The sequence below is a fragment of the Protopterus annectens genome, chromosome 8.part0, assembly GCF_019279795.1.
Source record: "Protopterus annectens isolate FY-2018-M chromosome 8.part0, PAN1.0, whole genome shotgun sequence".
Taxonomy (NCBI): Eukaryota; Metazoa; Chordata; order Ceratodontiformes; family Protopteridae; genus Protopterus; species Protopterus annectens.
In genome coordinates this window covers 1,376,896,641-1,376,921,837 of record NC_056741.1, presented here as the reverse complement: position 1 = coordinate 1,376,921,837, position 25,197 = coordinate 1,376,896,641, and the positions used below count along the sequence as shown (strand labels likewise).

General features: G+C 41.2%; 1 protein-coding gene across 2 annotated transcripts in view; it reads left to right on the top strand.

Annotated features, from left to right (window-relative positions):
- RNF214 (ring finger protein 214) overlaps nt 1-25,197 on the top strand; it is a 706,739-nt gene that overhangs the window by 471,789 nt on the left and 209,753 nt on the right. For both annotated transcript variants that reach the window (XM_044080961.1, XM_044080960.1), the window contains exon 11: nt 12,511-12,609. In XM_044080961.1, the coding sequence (XP_043936896.1) occupies nt 12,511-12,609 (99 nt within the window). The remainder of the gene's footprint in view (nt 1-12,510; nt 12,610-25,197) is intronic.

The following is a 25,197-nucleotide window of genomic DNA, read 5'->3' as shown; positions in this document are numbered from 1 at the left end:
AGCTGAGCAAATGTCAAGTGGGTATGGCAGAGGTCTCCGTCCTAGTACATAGAGTGGGGAGTGGTAAGATAAGGCCAGAACCTGCCAAAATGGAAGTCATTCAGGCATGGCCTGTACCTGTTACTAAAAAGCAGCTGAGGGCATTTTTAGGGACAGCAGGGTAATGCAGAAAGTTTGTCCCCAGTTATAGTATCATAGCTGATCCCCTCAAAGACCTGACAAGGAAGAACAGGCTAGATAAGGTAGTGTGAACCCCAGCAAGTGAGTAGGCATTACAGAAGCTTAAAGAAGCTTTGGGAGGACCCCCTTTGTTAGCCAGTCCATATTACAGCAAAGAATTAGTTCTGCAGGAGGATGCTTCAAACCATCGGTTGGGGTCTGTACTTAGCCCGATTTCTTTAGAGGGGGAAGAGCACCCAGTGGTTTACCTCAGTCATAGGCTCCAACTCAAGGAGGAATGCTATGCAGCTGTAGAAGAGGAATGTCTAGCCGTAGTGCGGGCACTGCAGAAACTTCAGCCTTATCTGTATGGAAGGAAATTCACTGTTATGACAGATCACAACCTCCTAACATGATTAAACAGAGCCAGCCAGCATAATGCCAAGTTGCTAAGATGGAGCCTGGGGTTGCAAGCATATGATATGTCAGTGCAGCACCGCATTAGGGTTAGCAATGCCAAAACAGATGGTCTCTCAAGACAGAGAATGGGGTGAGGTACACTCAGATAGACCTAACCCTCTCAAGCGGCGTTTCTCAAGGGTCACTTGAAAAACTAGCTTGAGTTCTCTGGGGGGGGGGGTGAAGACTGGTAGAGATGGGTGAATGCTGCCAGCCTAGCTAGATAGAATTTTATGCATAATTATATCATTTGTAAATATGAATGTGAATCACAGGCTTGTTGAACTTAAAACAATGTGGCAACATTGCCCATTTCTGTAAAGAAAGCTAAGTCAAGCATTTCTTGTTGGTCCTTTAAAATTAAAATTACTTTGTCTGTTCCTTTGACGTTAAAATTTGGAGTCAATGAGTCTGGAATAAGCATCCTGCCTATTGTTTTAGGCTAAAGTTAATCACCAGAATTTACATGTGGAATATCCATTATTGCTCTAAGTGTAAAAGAATGTAAATGCAGTTTCTGTCAGCCTGGGAACACAAGGAAAGTGTAAAAGATGATGTAATGTTTTATCAGAACTGCAGTTTCAATTTAAACAGTGAGACCCAGAGATTATTCCGCATTTTGCCTTGACTATCTTACTCACAGCACTCTGCCTTGCTCTATAAGTAAGTTATTTTAGAAGTGTGTTTTCTTGTAGCAATAGCTAGGAATTAGAAAGTTTAGACTAAGTGGTTTTCTGTGATGTCAGAACTGTACTACTGATTTATTTTAAGTATTTCTGTGTGATCTCTGAACTGTCTTGACTAGCACTGACTGTGTAGTAGAAAGCATTGTCTTGTGGTTTTATTTATTTATTATTAAATATTTTAAAACCTTTTAACTGTGGCTGGTTTCTGTAGAGGTAATTTAAGCTCTTTAGGGTACTTGTATGCCTTTGGTAAAATTGCACAAAGCCACTCCTATAGCTTTAGCCGTGGACTATACTACCAATTGGATAACAATATTGCACAGTAATTATTGGGCACCCTTTTAAGGGCCTTTGAGTAGCTGATAAATATTAGCTGGGTGGTGGCAATAAATACTACCATATAGTTTGGGTAAAAGGGGGCACAGCTGGAGAACCTGTGCCAGCCGTCCCCAGAAGTGTCTGTGTGGTTGTATAAATTCTTATCTCAAAGTGTGTGTGTGTCAGCTACTTGGGCAGGGACACGAAGCATTGGTTGGACAGAGAGGGTGCTGGAGATTTTACCTTGCCCAGCTAGGCTGAGATCTGGTCCCTATAGCTGTGCCAGTGGGGAGTCTTATTGGGGACCTGGGGAGCAAGGGAGCGACCAGCCCCGGACTGACTGTGATCTCTGTGTGCTCTTAAGGGAAATTGCACTTTACTGTGTGTATTTGTTATCCTTTCCTCTTATATGAGATGCCCTCTCTGGTGGTAGTGGTGAGGAGTGAGGCTCTTTGATTGCTGGGCCAGGGCATGGGCATCACACACCATTTGCACAATATTTTCAATGGAGACGTGAAGAGGAAAGCTCCAAATTATTACACAGTATTTTAAGACCAATAATTTTACAATCTTCAAAATAAAACAAAAAACATTTACAGTTTAAGTAAGTATAACACATTAGACATAATATAAAAACGGCTAAAAATCAGTACTAGATATATGATAATCATTTAATAGAGAAACATTAGACAGTTTGTAGAGAAAGTAAAGGTAAGTTAGTCTAATGCAAATAGGAACTGTAATATGAAGTGAGGTAAAAACAGGCTTAAGGTATATTTAGAGAAAAAGTCAGGGAAGAGAATTAGCAGTATGGAAGTAAGTGAAGAGGGGAGATTAAGGAAGTATAAGGAATGAAAAAAATACTTGTTCACATTTATGGATGAAGTTTATTCTGGATTTGTGCAGGAACAGAGCCAAATTACAGCTAGGACATCTTTCATTGTTGATTTGAAAGATGGGAGGGAGGGTATAGACCTGATGGATACAAGTAAGGTGTTCCAAGTCTTAACAACCTTGTACAAGTACACACAATGGCCAGCAGATTTGCTAGGCTATTAGACAGACAGGTGTTTTTGGTTACTGGATCGCAATGACAGACTGGGGACATACTTGTATAGAATGTCTTTTAGTGCTGGACAGGCAGGTGGAAACTGGATAATTTTATAGGTACTAAGAATTTGTCTGTGTGTTAGTTTATGTGGCAGTTCTCTCCAATTTATGCTTTTTCACTGGTATACAGTGGTGGGTTGTGAAAGGGGTAAGTGTTGCAAATTTAGCAACTTTGTTATAGCATTGTTCAAGTTTTAATTTTTGTGGAACCCGGAGGTTGGTAAGGATGGGAGCACCATAAAGAAGAGTGTTGGGGGGATGAGTAGTAACAAGTGTAGCTTTAGTTGCCTCTTTGAAAGAAGTTTTGGCTCTGTAAATCATCTGTAATTTTTGATGAGTTTTTCTTTTGCAATTCTCTGTATGTATATCAAATGTAAGATTATCGTCCACCATCACTCTTAATAGTTTGCTGTGAGAAGCGACTTCAATGGTTGTATTATCAAGCGAGAGGACTTTAAAATTATTTTTTTCATTAGAAAGCAATTTGGGGAAAAAAGTAGTAGTTTGATTTTTTTTGGGGGGGGGGGGTTGAGCATCAGTTGTGACTTACGAAGCCATGTTTCAGTGGGTGTTAAAGCTTCCTGAGTACGTTCTTTTGAGGTGTACCATGTTGTCAAATGTGCAAATCAGAGTGGAATCATCTGCATATTGTATTACAGTGGCCTGTTGTATGGAAGTGTAGAGGATGTTGGAAATGTTAAAGAGGAGGGGCCCAAGGATATAGCCTTCGGGTACACTGGTAGTGACTGGGAGGTAAGGAGAGAGCATGGTGAGCCATTTTACTGACATATGCCTATTGGACAAGTAGCTTTTGAATCACAGAAGGTTGGGCTGAAAGAGACTTGGTAAGGACATTTGAAGTAGAAATTTGCTGTGACAGACTGTATTGAAGGATTTAGACGAGTCTAGAGATAAGGAAGATACTAGTTTGCCATTATCTGTAGCTTTATTGACAGTATCTTTATAGGTTAGAAGGGCAGTGCTAGTACTGTGTGAAGGATGGAAGCCATATTGTGTTGGGGATAAGATTTCTTCCTACAGGAGATAGTCTAGCAATTGTTTTTGAGTATATTTTTCAAGTATATTGGCAAAGGGAGATGAGATTGTTATAGGTGTAAAGTTGTTAATGTTTGTTGAATTTCCTCCTTTGTGCAGAGGGATAATGTGTGACTTTTTCCAGAGAGAGACAGGGTACTTGGGATTCCTGGATTGACCTCTTTATAAGGTAGTCACATTGGCTGTACCCTCAGTAATAGACTGTACCCTACTGCTGGACTAATGGAGCACGCCTTTCATGTTTAGTCACATGTTGCACTACCACTGAACCGTTGACTTTTTTTTATGCAGCACACACCAGTGCACATTGTCAGCTTCCCACAGACATGGCTGTGGTTACCATGGTGTCGGAAGCACAGCAGTATCCTGTTTTGATTAATTCTCAGACTGGGTGATGTGCAGAAACATATTTTCCACAACCATCACTTTCATGACTAACTCTGATTTTTTAGTCCAAGTTGTCACTTTTATATCAGATATTGTTTCCCTTCTGTTAATAGGATGGTTTTGGAAATAGTCTGTTAAGTTCTGAGCCTGGAAGCTGTAAGGACTGGTGGTGTTTTTAGCTTTTAATGTGAGATGGAACCATAATCATAAAGCTACAGGTTAAGTAGTAAGCATATGTAACTGAAGGTTTTAGCATCTTTGCTTTTTCAAAAGGCAATTTTGTTTACAGTGTTCTTGAATTTTACTGTTTTCCGAAAAGCCTCTTCTCAGTTCATTATTACTTCGATAATATATGGCCTACCACAAACAGTGTTTACATTTCTTCAGGTTCTCATCCAACAAGTGTATGTGATAGTGAGTTGATGTTGTGATAATTCAGTACTGTGCTCATGTCTGAGCTAGCAGCACTGTGCTATTATATTTCATTTTCTGAGATTTTGTTACTTGACCTACCAGAGCTACTCCCAGGTCTTAACTCACTGCCCCCCCCCACACACACACACAAAACACAGAAGATAGCTGTCATCTAGATATAGGTTTACTCAAGTTTCAACAGCTTATAAATGATATTTACATCACTGTCTAGTTCTGGTGTGTTTGTAGCATGTGATGGGAGTACATTTTTTAAGGAAAACCGTGTTAAGTTATCTTTTTTTAACTTAAAAGTTCAGAAAACCTCCAGTGGGCTAAGCTAGTGTACCTTCCAAGCAGTTTCAAAAGCAAGTAAAAAATGTGAAGGTCCTCCAAAGACAAGGCTAGTTCAAAAAATGGTTTAATTACAATAGCAACATAAAAAACATGAGCACTTTCACACAAATGTGCTTCATCATACAAACAGTACATCACAAACCAACATTTAAAAAGCCAGGCAATTAATTCAACAGCCTGTCAAAGCAATACTGTGCATTATCTGTGCAAATCCCTTGAACTGAGTACAGGCTTTAAAGAGACTGTATCATAAAGTCCAGGTGTCTTATCACCCTGAAACTGCATAATCCAGTGTAGCTCCCTTTCCTCAGTAAAAGTCTGCACCCCATAGCCCAATATAAACCTGTTCAACAGCTTTAAATTTAGAAGTATGAGAAAAATCATGCTCCATAGTGTGCTTCGCTAGAGCATTTGTCACGTCACATCTCTTTACACTGTATAAATGTTTGCGTATTCTTTCGTAGAAAGGGTGGCTTGTCTGGTCCAGATAGAAACTAGTACATGCAATACAGGTAGCCAAGTAAACTAAACTGGGAGTCTTACAAGTAATATGTACCTTAAACACATATTTCTGTTTAGATACCAGATGTAGAAATATGTCTGAACTGTCTAAATATGAACAGTATTTACAACTACCACAACCAAAAGTACCTGCAGACATAGGAGCAGATACATTAACATTTCCATTATTGAAATTTTTTATTCTCGCTATAACAAAGATGCTTTTTTAAAGACTTTTTGTTTTTATACCAGAAAAAAGGGCATTCACCTACAAGTTCTTTAACACGGTTGGTCATTCATTGTAAATATATTCCAAGTGGAGTGAATACCACTGCGTATCTGTCCAAAGTCACTGCTATACGACAAAACTAGTGGCACATGTATTTTGTTTCCAGTTGCTCTATCACCCATATTATTTGTGCTATCAGAAAAATACAGTTTGGTTACACTTCTCAGGGAATGAACCTTATCATCCATCCTATTAACCTCAACTTGCTTATAGCCCCTCTGTAAAAGTTATCACAGAGTATTGTCAAGTCCTCTATAAAACCTTCAGTGTTAATTACATCTATGGGAAAATAGATGCTATTTAGGGTTTATTGTAATAGGGTTGCCACCTTTTCAATGCCCAGAGTTAGACATTTTTTGTAGAAATGTGAGATTTTGAAGGTTAAAATTTACTCACTGCCAGTGCAAAGGACAGAAAATCACTTTTTTGCCAAAAATAAAAACTTATTCTTGTAGCATTTGAATCGCTTATGCTATTTAATATAATATTTAGATGTTTCAGATACAGAATGACTGTTTTATGCAACTATTAAATAAAACTTGGGAAATATTTTTTGTCCTAAAAATCTCAGGACATTTGCCACTTTTAGTTTTTTTTTTTCCCATGGGACACAACTGCCCAAAGAGGGACAGGTGGTAACCCTATTATTATAAAGCTGGCATAACCGTTAAGTAGGTAGTTACCAACCTGTTAAATGAGCAGTTTGGTAAAACACCATGTGTTATTTGTTTTATTTTTTGCCAAACTGTTAATTTAACAAGTTGATGAATACATACTTACGTTACAATTGTACTGCCATTACAGTTAACTTGTTTAGCACTTCTTGTCCCAGTAATATAATTACAAACTACCTTTATGTTGTAATACATGCAGGATGTTGGGAGATACATTTCCAAGAGGTACAAATTCAAGGGGAGTTTATGTTTTGCAATACTGTTTGAAAAATAAAATTTTATCTAGAAGCATGATGTTCTTCGTGTTTCACTGTTGCAGTCATCACACTTGGGTTATCTGCCTGCAGGTAGCCCTCAGTCGGCCCGAATACCTGTGTCTTGGGATTTCTGTGTCAGATGCTGTCACTTCAATCATGACGTCAGGTTGCCAAGGGTATAAAACATGCAACCGACACCATTACATCAGCTTTTTTTGCCAAGCAGAGCCCGAAGCAGAAGCAGTTCGCAAGTGCCGGTCGGCTGCCTCCTGAAATTTTCGTTTTTCTAGTTTCAGACCTGACATCTTCTAAAACATAAGTACCCCGTTGCGGATCCTTTTTTCTTGCTCTAAACGATGTCAGAAAAAATTAATAATTGTCTTGCCTGTGGAAAGCAAATACCTCACAGAGATTTTCATTCTTCCCGCATCACCTGTTTAGGCCCAGACCACAATGTTCCTTACTGTCGGTTTTGTGCCCTGTTCAACGCCCAAACTATTAGTCATCAGGCTATTTTTTCATTAAATTCTTTCGCGCTCGTTCTCCGTATTCCAAAATGGCTTCGATAAGCCATCCAACTACCGATCTTCCGAAAAAAACATAAGGATAAAGACAGAGACAGACCGCATAGGCCCAAAACTGCTGATGACGCTTCCATTAAGCAAGTCGCCAGTCCGCTGGTACTCAGTGAGGCGCTTTCATAGCCCCTGATACCCGCTTCTACAGATTCGCAGGCCTCTACTGAGACCCATTTGGTATGCGGTATGCTGCAAGATGCTTCTTTGACTGTGGAACCTGCGGATGCCTTACCTTGGATGGGTCCAGAGCCGCTGTGCAGGCACTGGCTTCTGAGGGTGTATTCAGGCCTTCCGATGTTCGTAGTAAACCGACTACTTTGTTTCAAACCAAAAATACCGAATTTCTCAGGCCCTGAGTTCACACTAGGCCTAGGAAACAGATGACCAAAGCACATTCTCAGGGCCCCATGCCACAAAAACAAATGCTTACAATGGCTGAAGACCTTATTACCTTAATTAGGGGAAGCCAGCCTTCCCCCTCTAAAAGACCAAGAACTGATTTTCCTTCTAATTCTTCAGATCATGAGTCCGATGACTCTGACCCTTCTGATTACCAGGACATACCTTTATCAACCTATGAGGATTCAGATGCAGAGGACTCCATTCCCTCTGCTTCCCCACCAGAGGATTTTTCTTTCGGTGAAACCCTGCAAACCCTCAGAGAGCATTTCTGCTGGGAATGCCAGGACTACCCACAGTCCAAAAAAGAGATTCAGGGAATTTTTAAACTTGCCTCAGCACAGACCTGTAGCTATCCCTCCTGTTCTGGAAATTGTAGATGATGTCTTAATGGAATCCAGTCTTACCCCTGATACTTTGCACCAGCTCCCAGGAAACCTGACAGGTACTACAGAGTAACCGACTCTCAATTTCCTATTTAAGAATCCTACTGCAGATCCAGAGACCATTTCCCAGGGGCCTAAAAGCATTAAGGCTACTACAGCTAAAAACCCTACCTCTTCGGACAGGGATTCTAGGGCTTTAGACAGATGGGGTAAGAAGGTATACACCTCTGTTACTCTTGCCATCAGGGCTTTAAATTGCCAATTTCACATGTTAAAGTATCAGCAACATATTATGGAACTAATTAAACAAAAAATTATGTTGATTCCTGATTGTGCAGAACATAAAGATTTACAATGGTTAATGCATTCTGCTAACCAAGTTGGAAAACATACTTTGCAATGTGGTTTTGATGCCTTAGATGCATCTTGCAGGGCTGCTGTCACTGGGTCTGTTCTTAGAAGGCATGCTTGGCTTAAGGAACAAATCTTGCCAGACTATGTCAAAGCAAAGTTATTAGATACTCCATTAAACCAAGAACGTCTGTTTGGCCCTAAAGCAGAAAAAGTCCTCAAAAAGATGGAGGAAAAAGCTAAATTTATGCAAACTGTTAAAGATTTCCTACAGGTACAGCCACCTAGATTCAGTAGACACTGGCCTTCTAAAAACTGGTCTTTCCCAGTCCCTCCCAGCCCTTCTCAGTCCAAACCCAGAGACAGCAGACCACCAAGACTACAATCTCAGGGTATGCACAGATCTAAACAATGGAGTGCTCCCACCTCAAAATCAGGGAGTAGTAAGCCACCATCCTATGGAAAAAGTTCACAATGACTTGTCCTTCATCCTTCCAAGCCTTGCCCAAGTACTTGCACCCTTAGGAGGAAAACTAGCCCTGCACGCAAAAAACTGGAAGTACATTACCCAGGACAGATGGGTCTTTAACATTGTATCCCAGGGATAAAGATTCTTCTTCCACTCACTGCCAACCCCAAGCAGATGGCCAGACCTCCCCCCAAACCAGTGGGCAGAGGCCCAAAAGCAAGTACTTTCTCTTCTCAGTATCAAGGCTATTCAACCTGTCCCAGCAGAGCAAAAGGGGACAAGGTTTTTACTCCAGACAGTTTCTGGTACCCAGAAAAGAATACTCTTGGCGCCCTATCCTGGATCTGTCTATTCTCAACATCTTCTTGGTGGTTCTAAGATTCAAAATGCTTACGCTCCAGCAGCTGCTTTCTATGCTAGCCAAGGACTCCTGGCTAGCCACCCTAGACTTAAAAGAAGCATATCTGCACATCCCCATAAGGGAATCTTGCAGGAAATATCTACGTTTCAGAGCAGGCTCTGTACACTACCAGTTCACTGCACTTTCCTTTGGCTTATCTACTGTGTCCAGGGTATTCACAAAATGCCTAGCTCCAGTCATTGCATATTGCAGGCAGAAACAAATTCAAATTTACTCATACTTGGATGATTGCCTGATTCAGGCAGACAGTCAGGAATTGCTACTTCAGCACCTGACATTTGTAAAGAGACTTCTAACTTCACCGGGGTGTACCATCAACGAAAATAAATCACATCTGGTACCCAGCCAAAAGATTGTATTCCTGGGAGCAAGCTGGAACACAACTTCCCAGATGGCATTCGTCACTCCAGAAAAAAACAGATTTATTTGACAAACTACTTCAGTCTGCTGGCCACCCAAACCCAGCTATTTGCAATATAAATTAAATACTGCAAGCTCTAGGGTTCATGGCCTCTTGCATTCTACTAATTCCATATGCAAGACTGCATATGAGAAAACTTCAATGGTACTTAAAAAGTCTCTGGTGTCAACATTCCCAGCACCTGGAAACAATGATTCCTATCATTCCTTGCCTAAGGACAGAGTTCCTTTGGTGGGCAGAGGCCTGCTACCACAACAAGAGACTCCCTTTTACTCAACCCCCCCCCACTGCCCAAACCATAACAACAGATGCATCAGTCTATGCATGGGGGGGCTGACATAGCAGGAAAATGCATTCAAGGCAAATGGAGCCCAAAACAAATGCACCTGCATATCAGTCAGAAAGAATTCTTCCAGGGCAGCTATTGATAAAGACAGACAACACCACAGTTATGTGGTACATAAAAAAGCAGGGGGGAACCCATTCCTACCCACTCTGCAGGTTAGCCATGGCTCTGTGGAACACAGCCTTGAGCAATCAAGTGCACTTGCAAGCGCATTTCCTGCCAGGCAAACTAAATTCACTGGCAGACAACTTAAGCAGAAATCTAATGGACCCACACGAGTGGAAACTGAAACCCAAATCATTCAAGTTTCTGATCCACATGTGGGGGGCACCAGAGGTGGACCTATTTGCTTCCCCGCAGAACTATCAATTGAGCAAATGTTGCACCAGAACACACCACATCCAAGCATGGAAAGTGGATGCCCTGTCCTTTACATTGAAAAACCTCTCAGTCTATGCCTTTCCCCCTCTGCCCCTCCTCTCGAAGGTTCTACTAAAGATCAAGTAGGACAAGCCAAGGACAATTCTGATTGCACCAGACTGGCCATGCCAACACTGTTACCCACTTTTGCGCAGTCTGACAGTAGTGCCACCATGGCACCTGCCTCAGATCCCTTCCCTGCTGTCCCAGCAGGAGGGCCAGATTTTGCATCCTCAGCTGCAAACCCTGAACCTAGCAGCCTGGCTCATCCCCTGAACACTTCACCAGCAGCGCTCAGTAAACAGGTGCTGGATGTCATCCTTGAGGCAAGGAGGCCTAGTACTAGGAAATCCTATTCAGAAAAGTGGAAATGATACTGTTCTTGGAGCCAGTCTCAGGGACTGGACACAACCTTGCCCAACTTACCTCATATTATAAATTACCTAATAGAACTGCTCCACAAAGGCCTGTCCTTCTCTTCAGTTAAGATTCATGCCTCTGCCATCTCAGCTCATTACAATACTGAGCCACCCCTCTTCTCTCACCCTCTGGTCAACAGTTCCTGAGAGGAGCCAAAAATGTAAGACCCCCCCCCCAGGAGAGCTCCCACTCCAGCCTGGGACCTTAACTTTGTACTGGAGAAGCTCACGCTTCCTCCCTTTGAACCTGCTGCTACAGTAGAGTTAAACTTCCTCACTTGGAAAACAGCCTTACTTCTAGCAATCACTTCAGCAAGAAGAGTGTCTGAATTACAGGCCCTTATGGCCGTGAAACCCTTCATTATCTTCCATGTGGACAGGGTTTCCCTCAGGATTAACCCATCATTTATGCCCAAGGTGGTATCTTTCAACCAATCCATTAATTTGCCACCCTTTTTCCCTAATCCTCAGAATAAAGGGGAAAGGATCCTGCACTCCCTGGACGTGCACAGGCAGCTTAGGTTCTACCTTGACAGGACTAAACCTTTCAGAAAATCTGACCAGATGCTAGTCAGTTTTGCTACATGGGCAGAGGGCAAGGCCATTTCAAAGCAAACCATTTCTAAATGGATAGCACACTGCATTAATTTCTGCTACAAACATCATGGAAAACCTACCACACAGGGGATCAGAACTCATTCCACTAGGGCTATCTCAACCTCTACAGCATTTCTCAGGGGAGTCCCTACCAGGGACGTCGTGGAAGCTGCAACCTGGAGTTCTGTACACACCTTCACCAAGCATTACCACTTACCTATCTTTTCTAAATCCAAAGCTGAATTTTCCAAAGCAGTCTTACAAGGCCTGCTAGCCAGCCCTAATGCTCAGCCTTGGGAATCGACCCAAATGTGTTGACAGCAACAGTAAAACATGAAGAACATAGTACAGTTGTGTACACTTACCATAAATGTAGATGCTTGAGTGTATTCACTGTTGCAGTCCTGGTTACCCTCCCTCCAGCCCCCTGATTTCTCTATACTTTCTACCTATTTTTTTTTGGCCATATCTTATAACAATGGTATTTACTTTTTACTGGGGGTGTTCCACACCATGTAATTGCTTCCTATTTTGGGGGCTCCTGACATCTGGGACAAGAAAAACTGATGATGTGGCATTGGCTGCATGTTTTACATCCCTGATGACCTGATGTCATGGAAGAAGTGACAGCATCCGACACAGAAATCTCAAGACTCTGGTATTCGGGCCGACTGAGGGCTACCTGCAGGCAGATAACCTAAGTGTGATGACTGCAACAGTGAATACACTCGAACATCTACATTTATGGTAAGTGTACACAACTGTACTTTCCTGTGTTCTCATTTGTTGAAAGAACATAGTGTTTTTTGAATTGCCCATTATGTTTAAGTAGGATGGATGCTCTTTTAATATTTGATTTTTATAATGGCAAAGCAAGATGTTGATCAAAAAGTTTTTTATTGGAGTTAAAAGCCCTGAAACAGATGGCTGCAAGTGCTGATTGTTAATATGCACTAAGGCTACCTCATAGCCTGTTTTTGTAAAAAGCATTCTTCACTCCTGCTTCTTTGTCCTGTACATTTTTTTTCTTACATTGCAGGCTCAGTACAACAGCCACATTCAGTTGGTGAAAAATGGAGCTAAACTAAGCAGCCTTCCTGAAATCCCTTCTCCCATCCTGCCACCAGCCCCAGCTGAGGTAAGTACTGAGAGGACCTGTGTTGCTCTCACACTGGTGCACATTATTGTGGCAGGTGTGTTAATGGTTGGAATATGGTCTCTGTCCTTTTGAGGTAGAATAACACTCATTTTTGATGCTAGTATCATGGCATTCATTCTCTAGCAGATAGAACACTGAATCATATGTGCCATGTTGTAATTTATCCAGCTGCTTAAGCATTGCATGCTGCATAGAACAATAGTATAAATTCAGAGAACACTGCATGTATAAAATACTACTTCATGGTTGTTCATTATAATTTGATTTTATTGCAAATTTATTGTAATCATTTCATTTGAATTTGGTTATCAAGACAATGGAGTGATCCAAAATTGACCTATTTTGGACATGCCACAGGCTTCAGAAAAGCAATATCTAGGTCATATGTACAAGATACAAAATGATTATAAATATGAAATACAACACTAAATTTGAACAGACAATATGAAACTTGCCTAAATAGCAGATATAAAGTTTAAATAAGTACAGTTTACCCAAGAAAGATAAAGGAGAGGATTTCATGGATAAAAATTGGTTGGATGAACAGAGGTACAGCTTAAGCATAGATGATGATTGTTAAATGTGTTGGAAGGTGATAGCTTAGGAAAGGTTAGGCATAGAGAAATACTTTCACTTTTATATTTTTGAGGAACCTGAAAATTTGATTTGTGAGTAGTTTGTAGCCGCTTTGTTTCTTGCATCTTAAAAGAGGTTAAAAGTTTGAGTGTTTGACATTTATTCAGAACTTCACCGCTTGGTATTCCTTTCTGCTGGGATTTGCTTTATTACTTAGTTAACATAAGCTAGTCAGCTGGTCTTTTTTGCGATACTGTCCACAACTAGAGGTGTTCAACGTGTTTCACTGTTGCAGAAATATTTATATGCGTTATTCTTGCTGAGGTAACCCTTGGCTCGCTGGAGGATGCCTTGCACCTGACGTCACAATGTCTGGGTATAAAATTCTTTGTCCAGTGCCATCTTACAACTCTTTCTTGCCTTTAGAGCCCAAAGCATCCTCATTCATAGATTGCAGTTTTTGGTTCGAAGACCAGAATACATCTTAAAGATAAGTGCCCCATTGGGGAACCTTTCTTCATTCTTCTTTGTCTGCTCTGTTAGATGAGTTCTAGTACAAATACTTGTCCTGATTGTGGAAAACAGATTCCACATTACGACTTTCATTTCCTTTGCCTTTTTTTTTTTTGCGTAGGCCCAGAGCACGACATTCCTAACTGTCCCCATTGTGCTAATTTTAAGAAGTGTACAATCCTTCATAGGGCCGAATCCCTTGCATAGTATTTAGAAAAAGAAAAAGGGTGTCTGGGATCTTCACGTACTATGGCATCCGCCAGCTGTTCTCTTTTCGACCTTTCTCATAAACAATGGTAGAAGCTTCCAAAACGTACACAGGTGGCAGACGACACAGCTTCACCATCAGCCATTCTACCCAGGCTTTTGATTGTCGAAGGACAGGAGACTCTTTTGCAGTCCCTTCCAGTGACTGAGGGAGTGTTGGCAACTGCTCTCAAGTGCGCTTTGGGGTCCTACATTTCTCCTGGCCCTTCCACATTCATACAAGCCAAAGGACAAGAGTTTTTTTTTTTTATTCCAGGGTCAATCGGCATGCCTGGCTTCCAGACTTCTGCTTCTGATAGGGAGGTTAGAATCCCAAAAACCTCTAAGAGGTTGCCAGTTGACCATGTGCAGGTCACAGCCACCCCAGTACCTCTAACATCACACCTAGGACCAAGCCTAAAGGATTCTTCCTGGCATGCCTCAGACAAGGCCTTTAAGCTCACAGTCCCCAAAGGCCTACTAGCATTCCCTACTAATACTGGTTGAGAATTTGATTCAGATTAAAGCTTTCAGACAATGTAGTCCTACTAGTCATCCTGCTCCTACATAATCTGTTTCTTGGAAAAGAAAGAGGTATCCCCCCTCCCCAGGAATCCTCAGATTCTTAAGATTCAGATGAGTTAGCTTATGTAGACCAGTTATCTATAGGTTCATATGCAGATTCTGACTCAGGGGGCATCCTAGCCTCAGCCTCACCACCTGAGGACTTCATCTTGTGGGGAAGCACTTCATAAAATGATGGATAATTCCCGTTGGGAAACTCAGGATTACCCTTGAACTAAGAAGGAGGGTAAGATAATTTTTTAAGCTGCCTAAGCATAAAACATTGGCCATTACTCCAGTTCTAGAAATAGTGGATGCTGTTATTTCAGCCTCAACCCTGCAGCCTAATTCCCAACCATCTGCTCCAAGGAAGCCAGACCATTTCTTTAGGGTACTGGATTCACATAAACACCTTTTTAGGAATTCTACTGCTGATGCTGAAGTGGTGACTCAGGGTCCTAAGGGAGCTAAAGGTAAAATTTCTCAGAACCCATTGCAAAATGATAAGGAGGGAAAAACCCTGAATTGATTTTGCAGAAAGTGTATACTTCTCCCACCCTGGCTATAAGATCTCTCAATTGCCAGTTCCTTAAGGGCAAGTACCAGGAAACTCTGCTGGACCATATGAAAGAAAAACTGGAGGGGACGAAAAACAGAACTACCTCTTCAAAGAACTGCTGGACATCTGCAACTCTGTCAAGTTACAAAAAATTCTTTGCATTGTGACTGTGATGCTTTAGATGCATCAAGCAGTGTGACTCCCACAGGGTCTGTTATCCTCCGACATGCCTGGTTAAGGGAACAAATCCCTTTCAGGTCATGTTAAGTCTGAAATTCTCAATGCTTTTCAAGACAAGAACTTTTCATTTGGACCCAAGACCGAGGCTATTTTCAAAAAACTGGATGGCAAGGTGAAATCTATGCAGACAATCAAGGGCTTTCTGCAGGTTCAGCCACCCAGGTTTAGTAAAAACTATCCCACTAAGTTCTAGTCCTTTCTTCCCTCTTGGCACAGACAAAAATGGAGAAGGGTCGGAACGGGTAGAACATTGAGTCAACATAAAAGAAGGCAACCAGAACTTACTTCTAGGCCTAGTGGACCCCAATCCCAGTGGCACAGCAGGACGCAACCATGACTCAGCCAATTACCTCTTTGTTCCCTCCCCTTCAGGTCTCACCCCCAACCACCCCTACCCTCCTTCCTCCAACCCCCCCACCGCCTCAAAGCTAGAAGGAGGGTTGTCTCTCTCTCTTACAACAAATGGACCATGGTTACCCAAGCCAAATGGGTGCTAATCATTATCAAAGCAGGTTATAGACTTTCCTTTGCCTCTTTCCCAAAGCCTACAGGCACTTCACCAAATCAAGTAAAAGGAACTCTTATCCATGTGGGTCTGCTTTTACAGCAGCAAGGCTCCATAAAGAGGTACCCTCCCAAGAAAGGGGAAGACGGTATTATTCAAGACTATTCCTTGTTTCAAGAAAGGAGGGAACTTGAAGACCCATATTAGACTTGTCAGGATTAAACACATTTCTTCATGTACCCAAATTCAAAATGTTTGCATTACAAAAGCTCCTGCTTATGCTTTTTCCGGAGGCCTACCTGATTACCTTGCATCTAAAAAATGCTTACCTTCACATTCTCATTGTAGAGTCCCATAGGAAGCATCTGTGTTTCAAAGCAAGTGGAAGTAAGTAACTCTGCTCTGCCCTTTGATTTATCTACTGCACTTAGAGTATTAAACAAATGCCTGGCTCCAGTAATAGCATACTGCAAAACCAAGGGCATTCACATCTGCTCTTACCTATACAATTATGTGATCCAAGGAAGTTCTATGGAGGAGCTTTTTTTCCCTATACCTAACTGTGACCATTTTCTTCTCCCATGTTACATACATCCTTAAAATAAAGAAATTCAGTCTGTCTCCATCCCAAAAGCTTGTCTGTGTAGGGGCCTTACTGGACACAGAATTTCAAAGGGTTTTCCTTCAAGATAAAAAGGTCCCTTTCCTGACAAACTGCTTCCTCTGTCTTCTCCCCCTCACAGAATTTTTATCACAGGAGATGTTTAGACTTCTGGGTACATGACATGATGTATCCTTAAGATTTCCCTATCCAGGCTTCACATGAGAGCAATTCAGTGGTATCTAAAGAATGTCTAGAACTAACACAGCCAATCTCTCAACCAAAAAAATTCCACCTCTTCCCTGTTTAAAAAGCGAACTCCATTGGTGGATCTCTGTTTGCAACCAAAATTCAGGAGCACCATTTAAGATCCGAGAACTAAACCAGACTTTGACCACAGATGCCTGAGACCTAGCCTGGGGAACACATTCCAGTGCTTCAAGGCTTGAGGAAAATGAGAACAAAGCTTTCTTTAAAAAAAAAAAAAGTATCAGTCTTAAAGAAATGATGGCTTCTGTCAAGGGCATCCTAACCTTCAAAACACTATCCGAGAACACCATAGAGATGAGATACATAAACAAGCAAGGGGGCACCCAATCTTATTCTGTGTCACATGACCATATCTTTGTGGGACACAGCTCAAGCCCTGGTTCTACACCTAACCCACCACTTGCTAGGGGAAAACAGTTCCTTAGCAGATCACCTCAGAAAGTTAGAAGTGAACCCTCAAAATTAAACCTTGAACAAGAATGTATTCAGTATCATTTGCCTATCTTGGGATGTGCCAGAAATAGATCTTTTTACTTCAGATCAAAGCAATATTTGCTCAATGACCAAAAAACCTAAGGCCTGCAGGATAGATGCAGTCTTTCCGTAGACAACTCTTTTTTTTTTTTATATATTCCCTGTCATTCCTGTCATCCCCGGGGTACTGCTAAAAATCAAGGAGGAATGGCCAAGAGTGATACTGATAGCACCACTTTGGCCGAGGCAGCATTGATTCCCTTCCCTGTACAGCCTGAGCCTGATTTGATAGCTTGGTTAATTCACTAACTGCTTCCTGGGACCTCTGTTTAGACAATGACATGCTAGACATTTTAAAAGAAGCCAGAAAACCTAGTACCAGAAAGTCATACATTTCAAAATGGAAAAGGTTTTCAGTTTGATGTCAGCAACATTATATCTCTGTAAGTTCAGAAGGGATCAAGCATGTTCTTGCCTGCATTACATTTATTCAAATCTGGTTTGCCTTCCCATGCAGCCTCCTCTATTCTCGCAACCACTTATAAAGCAGATCCTTAAGGGTTTTATCTACCTTAGGCCTTCCCGAAGAGTTCCCTTTCCTCCTTGAGATTTCAGTTTTTCAGTTTTGTGCAGAAAAGCTTGCTCTACCACCATTCGAGACAGCAGCTAAAGCTGACATTAAGATTTCTCTCCTGGAAAATAACCTTTTAGTGGCTATCACTTTTTCTTGATGGGTTTCAGAACTGCAAGCCCTCATTTGCACTGAACCTTCCCCCGTTTTCCACCAGGGCAGTTACCCACAGGACAAATCCCTCTTTCATGCCAAAAGTGGCCTCTGATCTTTCTTCCCTCACCCCCAGAACCAAAGTGTCCTGCATTCACTTGATATTCACAGACAACTCGGATATTACTTGGACAGGACCAAAACAGTCAGAAAGTCCAACCAAGTTTTTGTAGCCTTTGCTTGCAACAAGCTATTAGCAAAGCAAATTCATAATGGATTTCCAGCTGTATTGCATTTTGTTACCTACATCATGGAAAGCAAATTCCACAACACATCAGATCTCATTCTATGAGGCCCACACCTACTACTAGTGTTTTTCTTAGAGGAGTTCCAACCAGGGAAAATTTAGAGACCTCCACTTGGTTCTCTGTCCAGACGTTTACCAAACATTATAATCTTATTTTCTCCAAAACCAGGGCTGGATTTGCATCTGCAGTCCTGTAGGGCATAGCACAGGCTCTACAAGACTGCAGTCTTCTAGCATCCCCTTTTCTCAGCTTTGGGAATCTTCCCATGTAGTTACTACTGCAACAGTGAGAAACACTGGATATAGTACAGTACTTGACCATCAATGTAGATGTTCAAGTGTCTCCACTGTTGCAGTGGGTCTTCCCTCCCTCCTTCCCCTCTGTTATTCTGTATGATTGGGTGGGAATCTCTTCCCTATTCCTTTCTCCTACCCCAAGCCCCTCTCATCTACCCCATTAGATCTTTAAGGACCCTTCTTATGCATACTGGGAACCTTTTGGTGCCTTGTGCTCCAGACCTAGAGCTTCAACTTGGGAGAAAGAAAGGCTTGTAAAATTGCACTGGCTGACAGCCCTTGTACCTAGACATGATGATGTCAGGTGCAGGGTGTCCTCTAGCCGAGGAGGAGAAAATTAAATCTCTGGTACTCTGGACAGCCAAGGGCTACCTCAGTAAGAATAACTGACAGTTATTACTGCAACAGTGAAGACACTCGAACATCTACATTTATGTTAAGCATATGCAACTGTACTTTCCATTTATGTGCACAAGACTGACAAGTATTTTTATTTAGCAGCAAAGTCATAGTTTCATAGACATGCTCTCATTCAGTCTTTCTAGAATCTGTGGTATAATGAAAACCAAGTAATACACAATATAAAACACTACAATTTCTTTCTTTTTTTTTTTTTAAGTTTTGAGTAGTAAGGATTATGAAATACATTCATCATTCTCACTGCTGCAGTAGTCTATAGCTGTTTGCATTATATCCTGTCCGGAATTTAATAGCTGGCCAGTCTTCAAAAGTTTCTGGTGCCCCACCACACATGTGCCCAGGCTGCTGTGTCTCAAGAACCACAAGAAGAAAGCAGCAGTCTGGTCTCCATTTTTTTCTGAGTCAAAAGAGCACCTCTGGGCATCACAGGATCAATGTTTGGCTCTGATCTTTCATTTCTGCCAGATTTTGGGAAGCCTTCCAGACATAAGTTATTTTTTTTTCTATTTTTTGACTGGAATTGGGACAGAGTATCTTTATGAATACCTGCAATTTACTTTGTTCATATTTAAGCAGAAACGTCTTATCAGACAAATTATTTTTTAGTAGTTGGACTAAATAACTAGGTTTGGGGTATTTTTTGTGACAAAAGTGTTCTGTTTTTGTACTTTTTATGAGTGAATATGTTTATAGAGATTGTAAGTATGTTTTGATGTGTGTGTTTAATTAATGACAACTTGCCTTCATTTTTACTTAAAAATGACACAGGACTTCTGTGAAACTGAACTTCTGAATTGTGGGGGATTAAAGTGTACTGCTTCTGCTTTTACTTTTGCTATACCTGGAGAAATGTGAAGGGAAATTTAAGTGGATGTACTGCTTGTGGTCAGTAGAGTGACAATTTAACTTCCAAATGATTCATTCTAGAACTTAACCAACAAACAGGCTACTTCTTCAGCAGGAAGATGAATACCATTACTGGTCCTGCAGTTGCCCCTCTTCTTCTTTCGGCTTTTCCCAGTTAGGGATCGCCACAGCGGAACTCCGGTCCACTAATGATTGGCAGTAGATTTTTTTTTTTTTTTTTTACTGGGTGCCGAGGTGCCAGCTCGACGCCCAACCTTTTAACGAAGGCACGCCCATTCTACGCATGTCTTTCGAACGCCACTCAACTGCAAGGAGGACATGCAGACTCCACACAGAAGGCGCTCCCACCGAGAATCGAATGGGAGAACCTCTTGCCGTGAGGCAACAATGCTACCACTGCACCACCGCAGATTTTTCCTGCAGTTGCCCCTCTGCTGTACCTAAAAGGAAAAAAATGTTAGAGCCTTTACCTGCACTGCTCAGAGTACACCTCATTCATTGGTGGCTGACTCTGAAGTGGCCTCAGCTTGCTCCTCAGACCACTTACTGGTTTCCCCAAGGCCCACTGGAGTAGTCCCTTCCACTACAACGGATTGGGGATTAGCCATGTCCTCTGTGGCTGTTCCAGTGATCATACTGGGCATGGGAGAACCATCTTTTTTGGATGTGGGAGTTTCTCTGAGAGATTTCTTCCCAGGCTGGCCATGGTAAGACACCTGTTTCATGAGTCGAAGTCCCATCCTTCATTTAGTCTCCTCCTAGGGATGTTCCTAGAAAAAAGAACAAAAGGTTAGAAATATTTTATCAAAAGACAATACGTCTGTTAGTAAAGATCAGTTACTTACCTTAACTAAGGGTTTATTGCAGGTTTTTTTGGGTGGGAGGTTGGCATAATGGTTAAGGTGCTTACCTTAGAAACACAAGGTGCAGGGTTTGATTCTGACATGGGGTAATTGGCTAGGCTTAAAATGGCCCATAAAGGCAGTTAGCCTAGTACTAACCTATGAACCTATGTTTTGATTCCTGTGGAACAGGAAGAAAATTTAAAGATGAATCTTAATTTCACAAATCTTGATGATGTTTTATCAGGGGATTCTGATAATGGCAGGGACAGGGCTTCTTCTATACTTTCTTAACAAGCACCTGACTGTGATTCTGAGGAGAGTGTTTCCTCAGTTTCTCCTATAGAGGTGTTTTCTTTTTCTGAGACTGCGCCCAGGATGAATAATGTGTTTTTGTGGGAAGAAGTGGATGACCCCCCCCCCCCTGTAAGGAGATACTGTGATATGTTATAAGTGGGTATGTCACATACTAGACCTATTCCTCTGGTTATGCCAGCCTTGGAAGATGTTTTTGATTTTACATGCAGTAATCATAATAGTCAATCCTCAGTCTCTGAAAAGGCAGCTAGACTTTATAAAGCTACTCAGTCTAGCAAGTATTCGCTTTCTGACCCAGCAGTTATTTATGTTTCTTTTATCTTCTCCAGCTGCTAACTACTGTTCGGTGCTAATCCTTCACCTTCAGACAAGAATGTTAAAACCTTTGACATGTTTTTAAAGAGATTTTTTTTCTTATTCAACTCTATCCTTCAGAATCCTGAACTACCAGGCTAATATACTGAAGTACTGATTAACTTGTGTGGAGAGTTTGAAGATCTTTTCTGCCATATTACTCTCAGAAGCAAAGTCATTTCTGAATCCTATCATTACAGTTTTTTTCTCAAATTTCTAAACATTTTTAAATATTGTATATGATTGTGCTAATTCTGTGTCCAGGGCAACAGCTTCTGCTACTGTGATGAGATGTTTTGCCTGGGTGTAAAATCAGTAGTTTTCTGAAGAAGTAAAATTTGAGATGTTGATTTCTGCTTTGAGTAAGGATATTTTATTTAGTCTTTCTTCCACTCAGATACTCCAACATTTTGATGAAGGAGACAAACTTGAAACAAGGAGTTACTAAAATGTTCAGCCCCCCCCCCCTTTCTAAATTTTCAGAAACCTTTTTTTCAGAAAGCAAAACAGTCCCAGCAAGTAGGGGTCTAAAGTAATCGTCAGAAGGGGTCCAATAAAACCCATAGATTCTTATTGAAAAAGGAGCAGGTCTCCACCTCAGAATGACTGTGCCATCATTCTTTCTCCTCCTCACTCCATCCATATCTCTTTCCCTTCAAATCTGTACCAGCATCTGGTTCTTAATCTTCCTCTTTGGCAGCGGATAGGTTCCAGCAAATGGGTTATAAGAGTAGTTCAGGTGGGTTACATATATCACTGGACAGATAAATCTCCTGTTCTGGGAATCCCCCCCCCCCCCTCATCCTCTGAACCAGACAGAATTTTTCCTCACCATATGCTTTCCTTAGGGGTCATAGAACCAGTGCCTCAAAATCAAAGAGCAGAAGGATTCTGTTCCAGAATGTTTCTGGTGCCAAAGAGGGATCCTTCTTAGAGACCTATACTCAGTGTATCCTTCCTTAGTTTGTTTGTGAAAGTACCAGAGTTAAAGATGTTAACCTTACAGAGTCTGTTATCTTCCATTCTTCTTCTGGGTTTCTTGGTAACTCTAGGCATCAAAGATGCTTATCATCACATCACAGTTGCCACAGAGTTTAGAGATATCTTCAGATTTTGTGTGTCTGGATCACATTATCAGTTCCCTGCATTACTCTTTGGGTTATCAACAGCTCCAAAGGGTGTCTACTAAGTGTGTAGCTCCAGTGATAGCTCATTGCACTTTGCAAGGCATTCACATAAGTCCTTAGTAAGATGACTTACATATAGTCTTTTTCCAGGTGTTAGGAGTCCCTTTCATGGATTACAAATATCTTCTTCAACATGGGCTTTCAGATTAACAATCAAAATTCCTTATTTTTTTCTCACAGGTAGTGTTTCTAGGATACTTTCTAGATTCTTTCCTGCAAAAGGCATTCCTAACCCAGGAAAAAAGTGGAGCTTGTATGTAGAAATCTTCATGATCATCTAAAATCAGTGATTTCATCAGGAGTATCCCTGGATTCTGGGGATCATGGCATTCTTGATTCTCCTTATTCCTCTTAGGTTGTACATGAGAAAGATCCTTTGATTTCAATTTTAGGTTTTGTGAAGACAGAACTGCAGTGGAGAGAATGGATTGCTCTGAATCCAGGTTTCCCTTTCTTTATCTCAACCCATGCTCAATCCATGACAACAGATGCTTCAAATTTTGCCTGGGGAGCAGTTTTAATTGGAATAAATGTGCAGATTTTTGGAACAGTGTAACAAACAGGTGAAAGTCAAAGAGATGTTAGCTGGGATCCATACTAAAGAATCTCTTCATCGTCTGTAATCCTCAGGACGTCTGCATGTGCTTATAGACAACATCAAGTGATGTATATAAAAAAAAATGGGCTACTAGGTCTTACCCTCTGTGCAGGCTGTAGTGACTTGGGAGGTTGGGAGGTTGCTGTGAAGTATTGTTTAATCCTCCAAGCTTCCTACATTCTACACTAAATGTAGTGGAAACTTAAAAGTTTAGACACTCCCGCTTACCAGTTTCTTTGCTAAATATTAACACTTTATGACTTTTCACATTGTTCTCAAAATGTTTGCACCATAAAACGTTCTTTACTGAAAACAAAAGTCAAAACAACAGAACTAGCACTTCATCAAACAGCCTTCTAAGGTTATAAATTGCACACCCCGCACTTTTTATAAATTCATAGCAGCGCATCCATCCAGGTGTAGACCATATTTTCTTAAAAGAAATGTAGTGGCAGACAAGCCAAGCAGGACCAGGACAGACCTTCAGAGGTGTAAATTGAACAAGGGGGTCTTTCAGGAATTGATCCAACTGTGGGGAAACTTCAAATAGACCTGTTCACTTCCTTTCAAAACAGGCAACTAAACACATTTTACACGAGGACTCCTTGCAGGCAGGACTGAAAAACAGATGATTTTACATTTCCATGGTTGGGAAATGTTGCTTTATGCATTTGCACCCTTTCCCACTTATATCCAGGGCAATTCTGAAGATTCAGAAAGACTCACCAAAGATTTTTGTAGTGACTCCCCTCTGGCCCATTCAACACTGGTTTTCCTTTCTCATGGAATTGGCCAAGGGCAATTACCACAAGCTCCCTCAGATTGGATTTCTTACACAAGAGAGGGGAAGTTTGCTTTACGCATTTCTGAAACAACTACAACTGACTGTCTGAATGATTCACTTTTGATACTTGCTAGGCATTTTTTTTATGAGGGCATGCAGCAGGAACTAAAGGAGTCACGAAAACCTAGGAAATGTTAAGTTAGCAAGGTGAAAAAATTTTCTAGTTGGTGCCATACTAATAACTAGGGTCCCAGCAGGGATTATATGCCACTAGTTCTTAAATATTTGTGCAAGTTTCTAATCCTCTGGCCTGTCTTTTTCCTCTATCAAGGTTAATATTTCAGCTACTTTTGCATGTTTACCTCTGGATCCTCCCCCTTTTTTCTCTGTCTATCATCAGGCAGCTCTTGAAGGGTTTTTACATATAAGAACATCTATGAAAGTGGTTGCCCTTACTTGGGATCTTAACTTTGTGCTAAAAAAGTTAATTTTGTCTCCCTTTGAACTAGCTCATCTGCTTACTCTATAGTTCATAACTTGGAAGACTGTGTTACTTACTGCACTGACTTCTGCAAGAAGAATATCTGGGTTGCAAGCTCTCGTGGTGGGTGAACTCTGATTTTCCATAGACATAGGGTTGCTTTGAGACTAAATGCATCATTCATGCCTAATGTTGTTGGACTGCATTGAATCAAGCAATCAACCTCCATATTTTTATCCAGACCCCAAAAGTTACTGAGGACATATTCTCCATTTTCTGGATGTGCACAGGCAGCTAAGGTATTATCTTGACAGGACAAAGTCCTTTAGGAAAACTGAACAGCTGTTTATCTGCTATGATGAAACTAAGAAAAGGCAACCCATGTCAAAAGTCTTGTCCCTTGTTATACCCACCATGTTAAATTAGTTTCAGGCATTATCAAGGCACATTCTACTAGAACACTGGCATTTGTAATGACATATTGGAAAGAGATGGATTTGGGAAGCATTCTGGAGGCAGCTACTTGATCCTGTGTACATACTTTTACAAAATGGATTCCTTTTCAAGGTCCAGGACAGGCTTTGCTGGGTTCTGCATCCCAATCCTTCCTCCTCCAAGGTTGATGGAATTTTTTTAAACAAGAAATATCTTTATTGAATTATCACTTAGGACTTAAGCAATTATATATTTAAATAAATGAAAACAGACCATATTGAGGTGTTTTCAGTTGCAAACATTATACATCACTTATATATAGTCTTCTGTACAGTCATTGCCAGTCAAACATTGCATAGCTCATTCAATTCCTGCCTTCTCTTAAATCTCATTCCTCCATGAAAA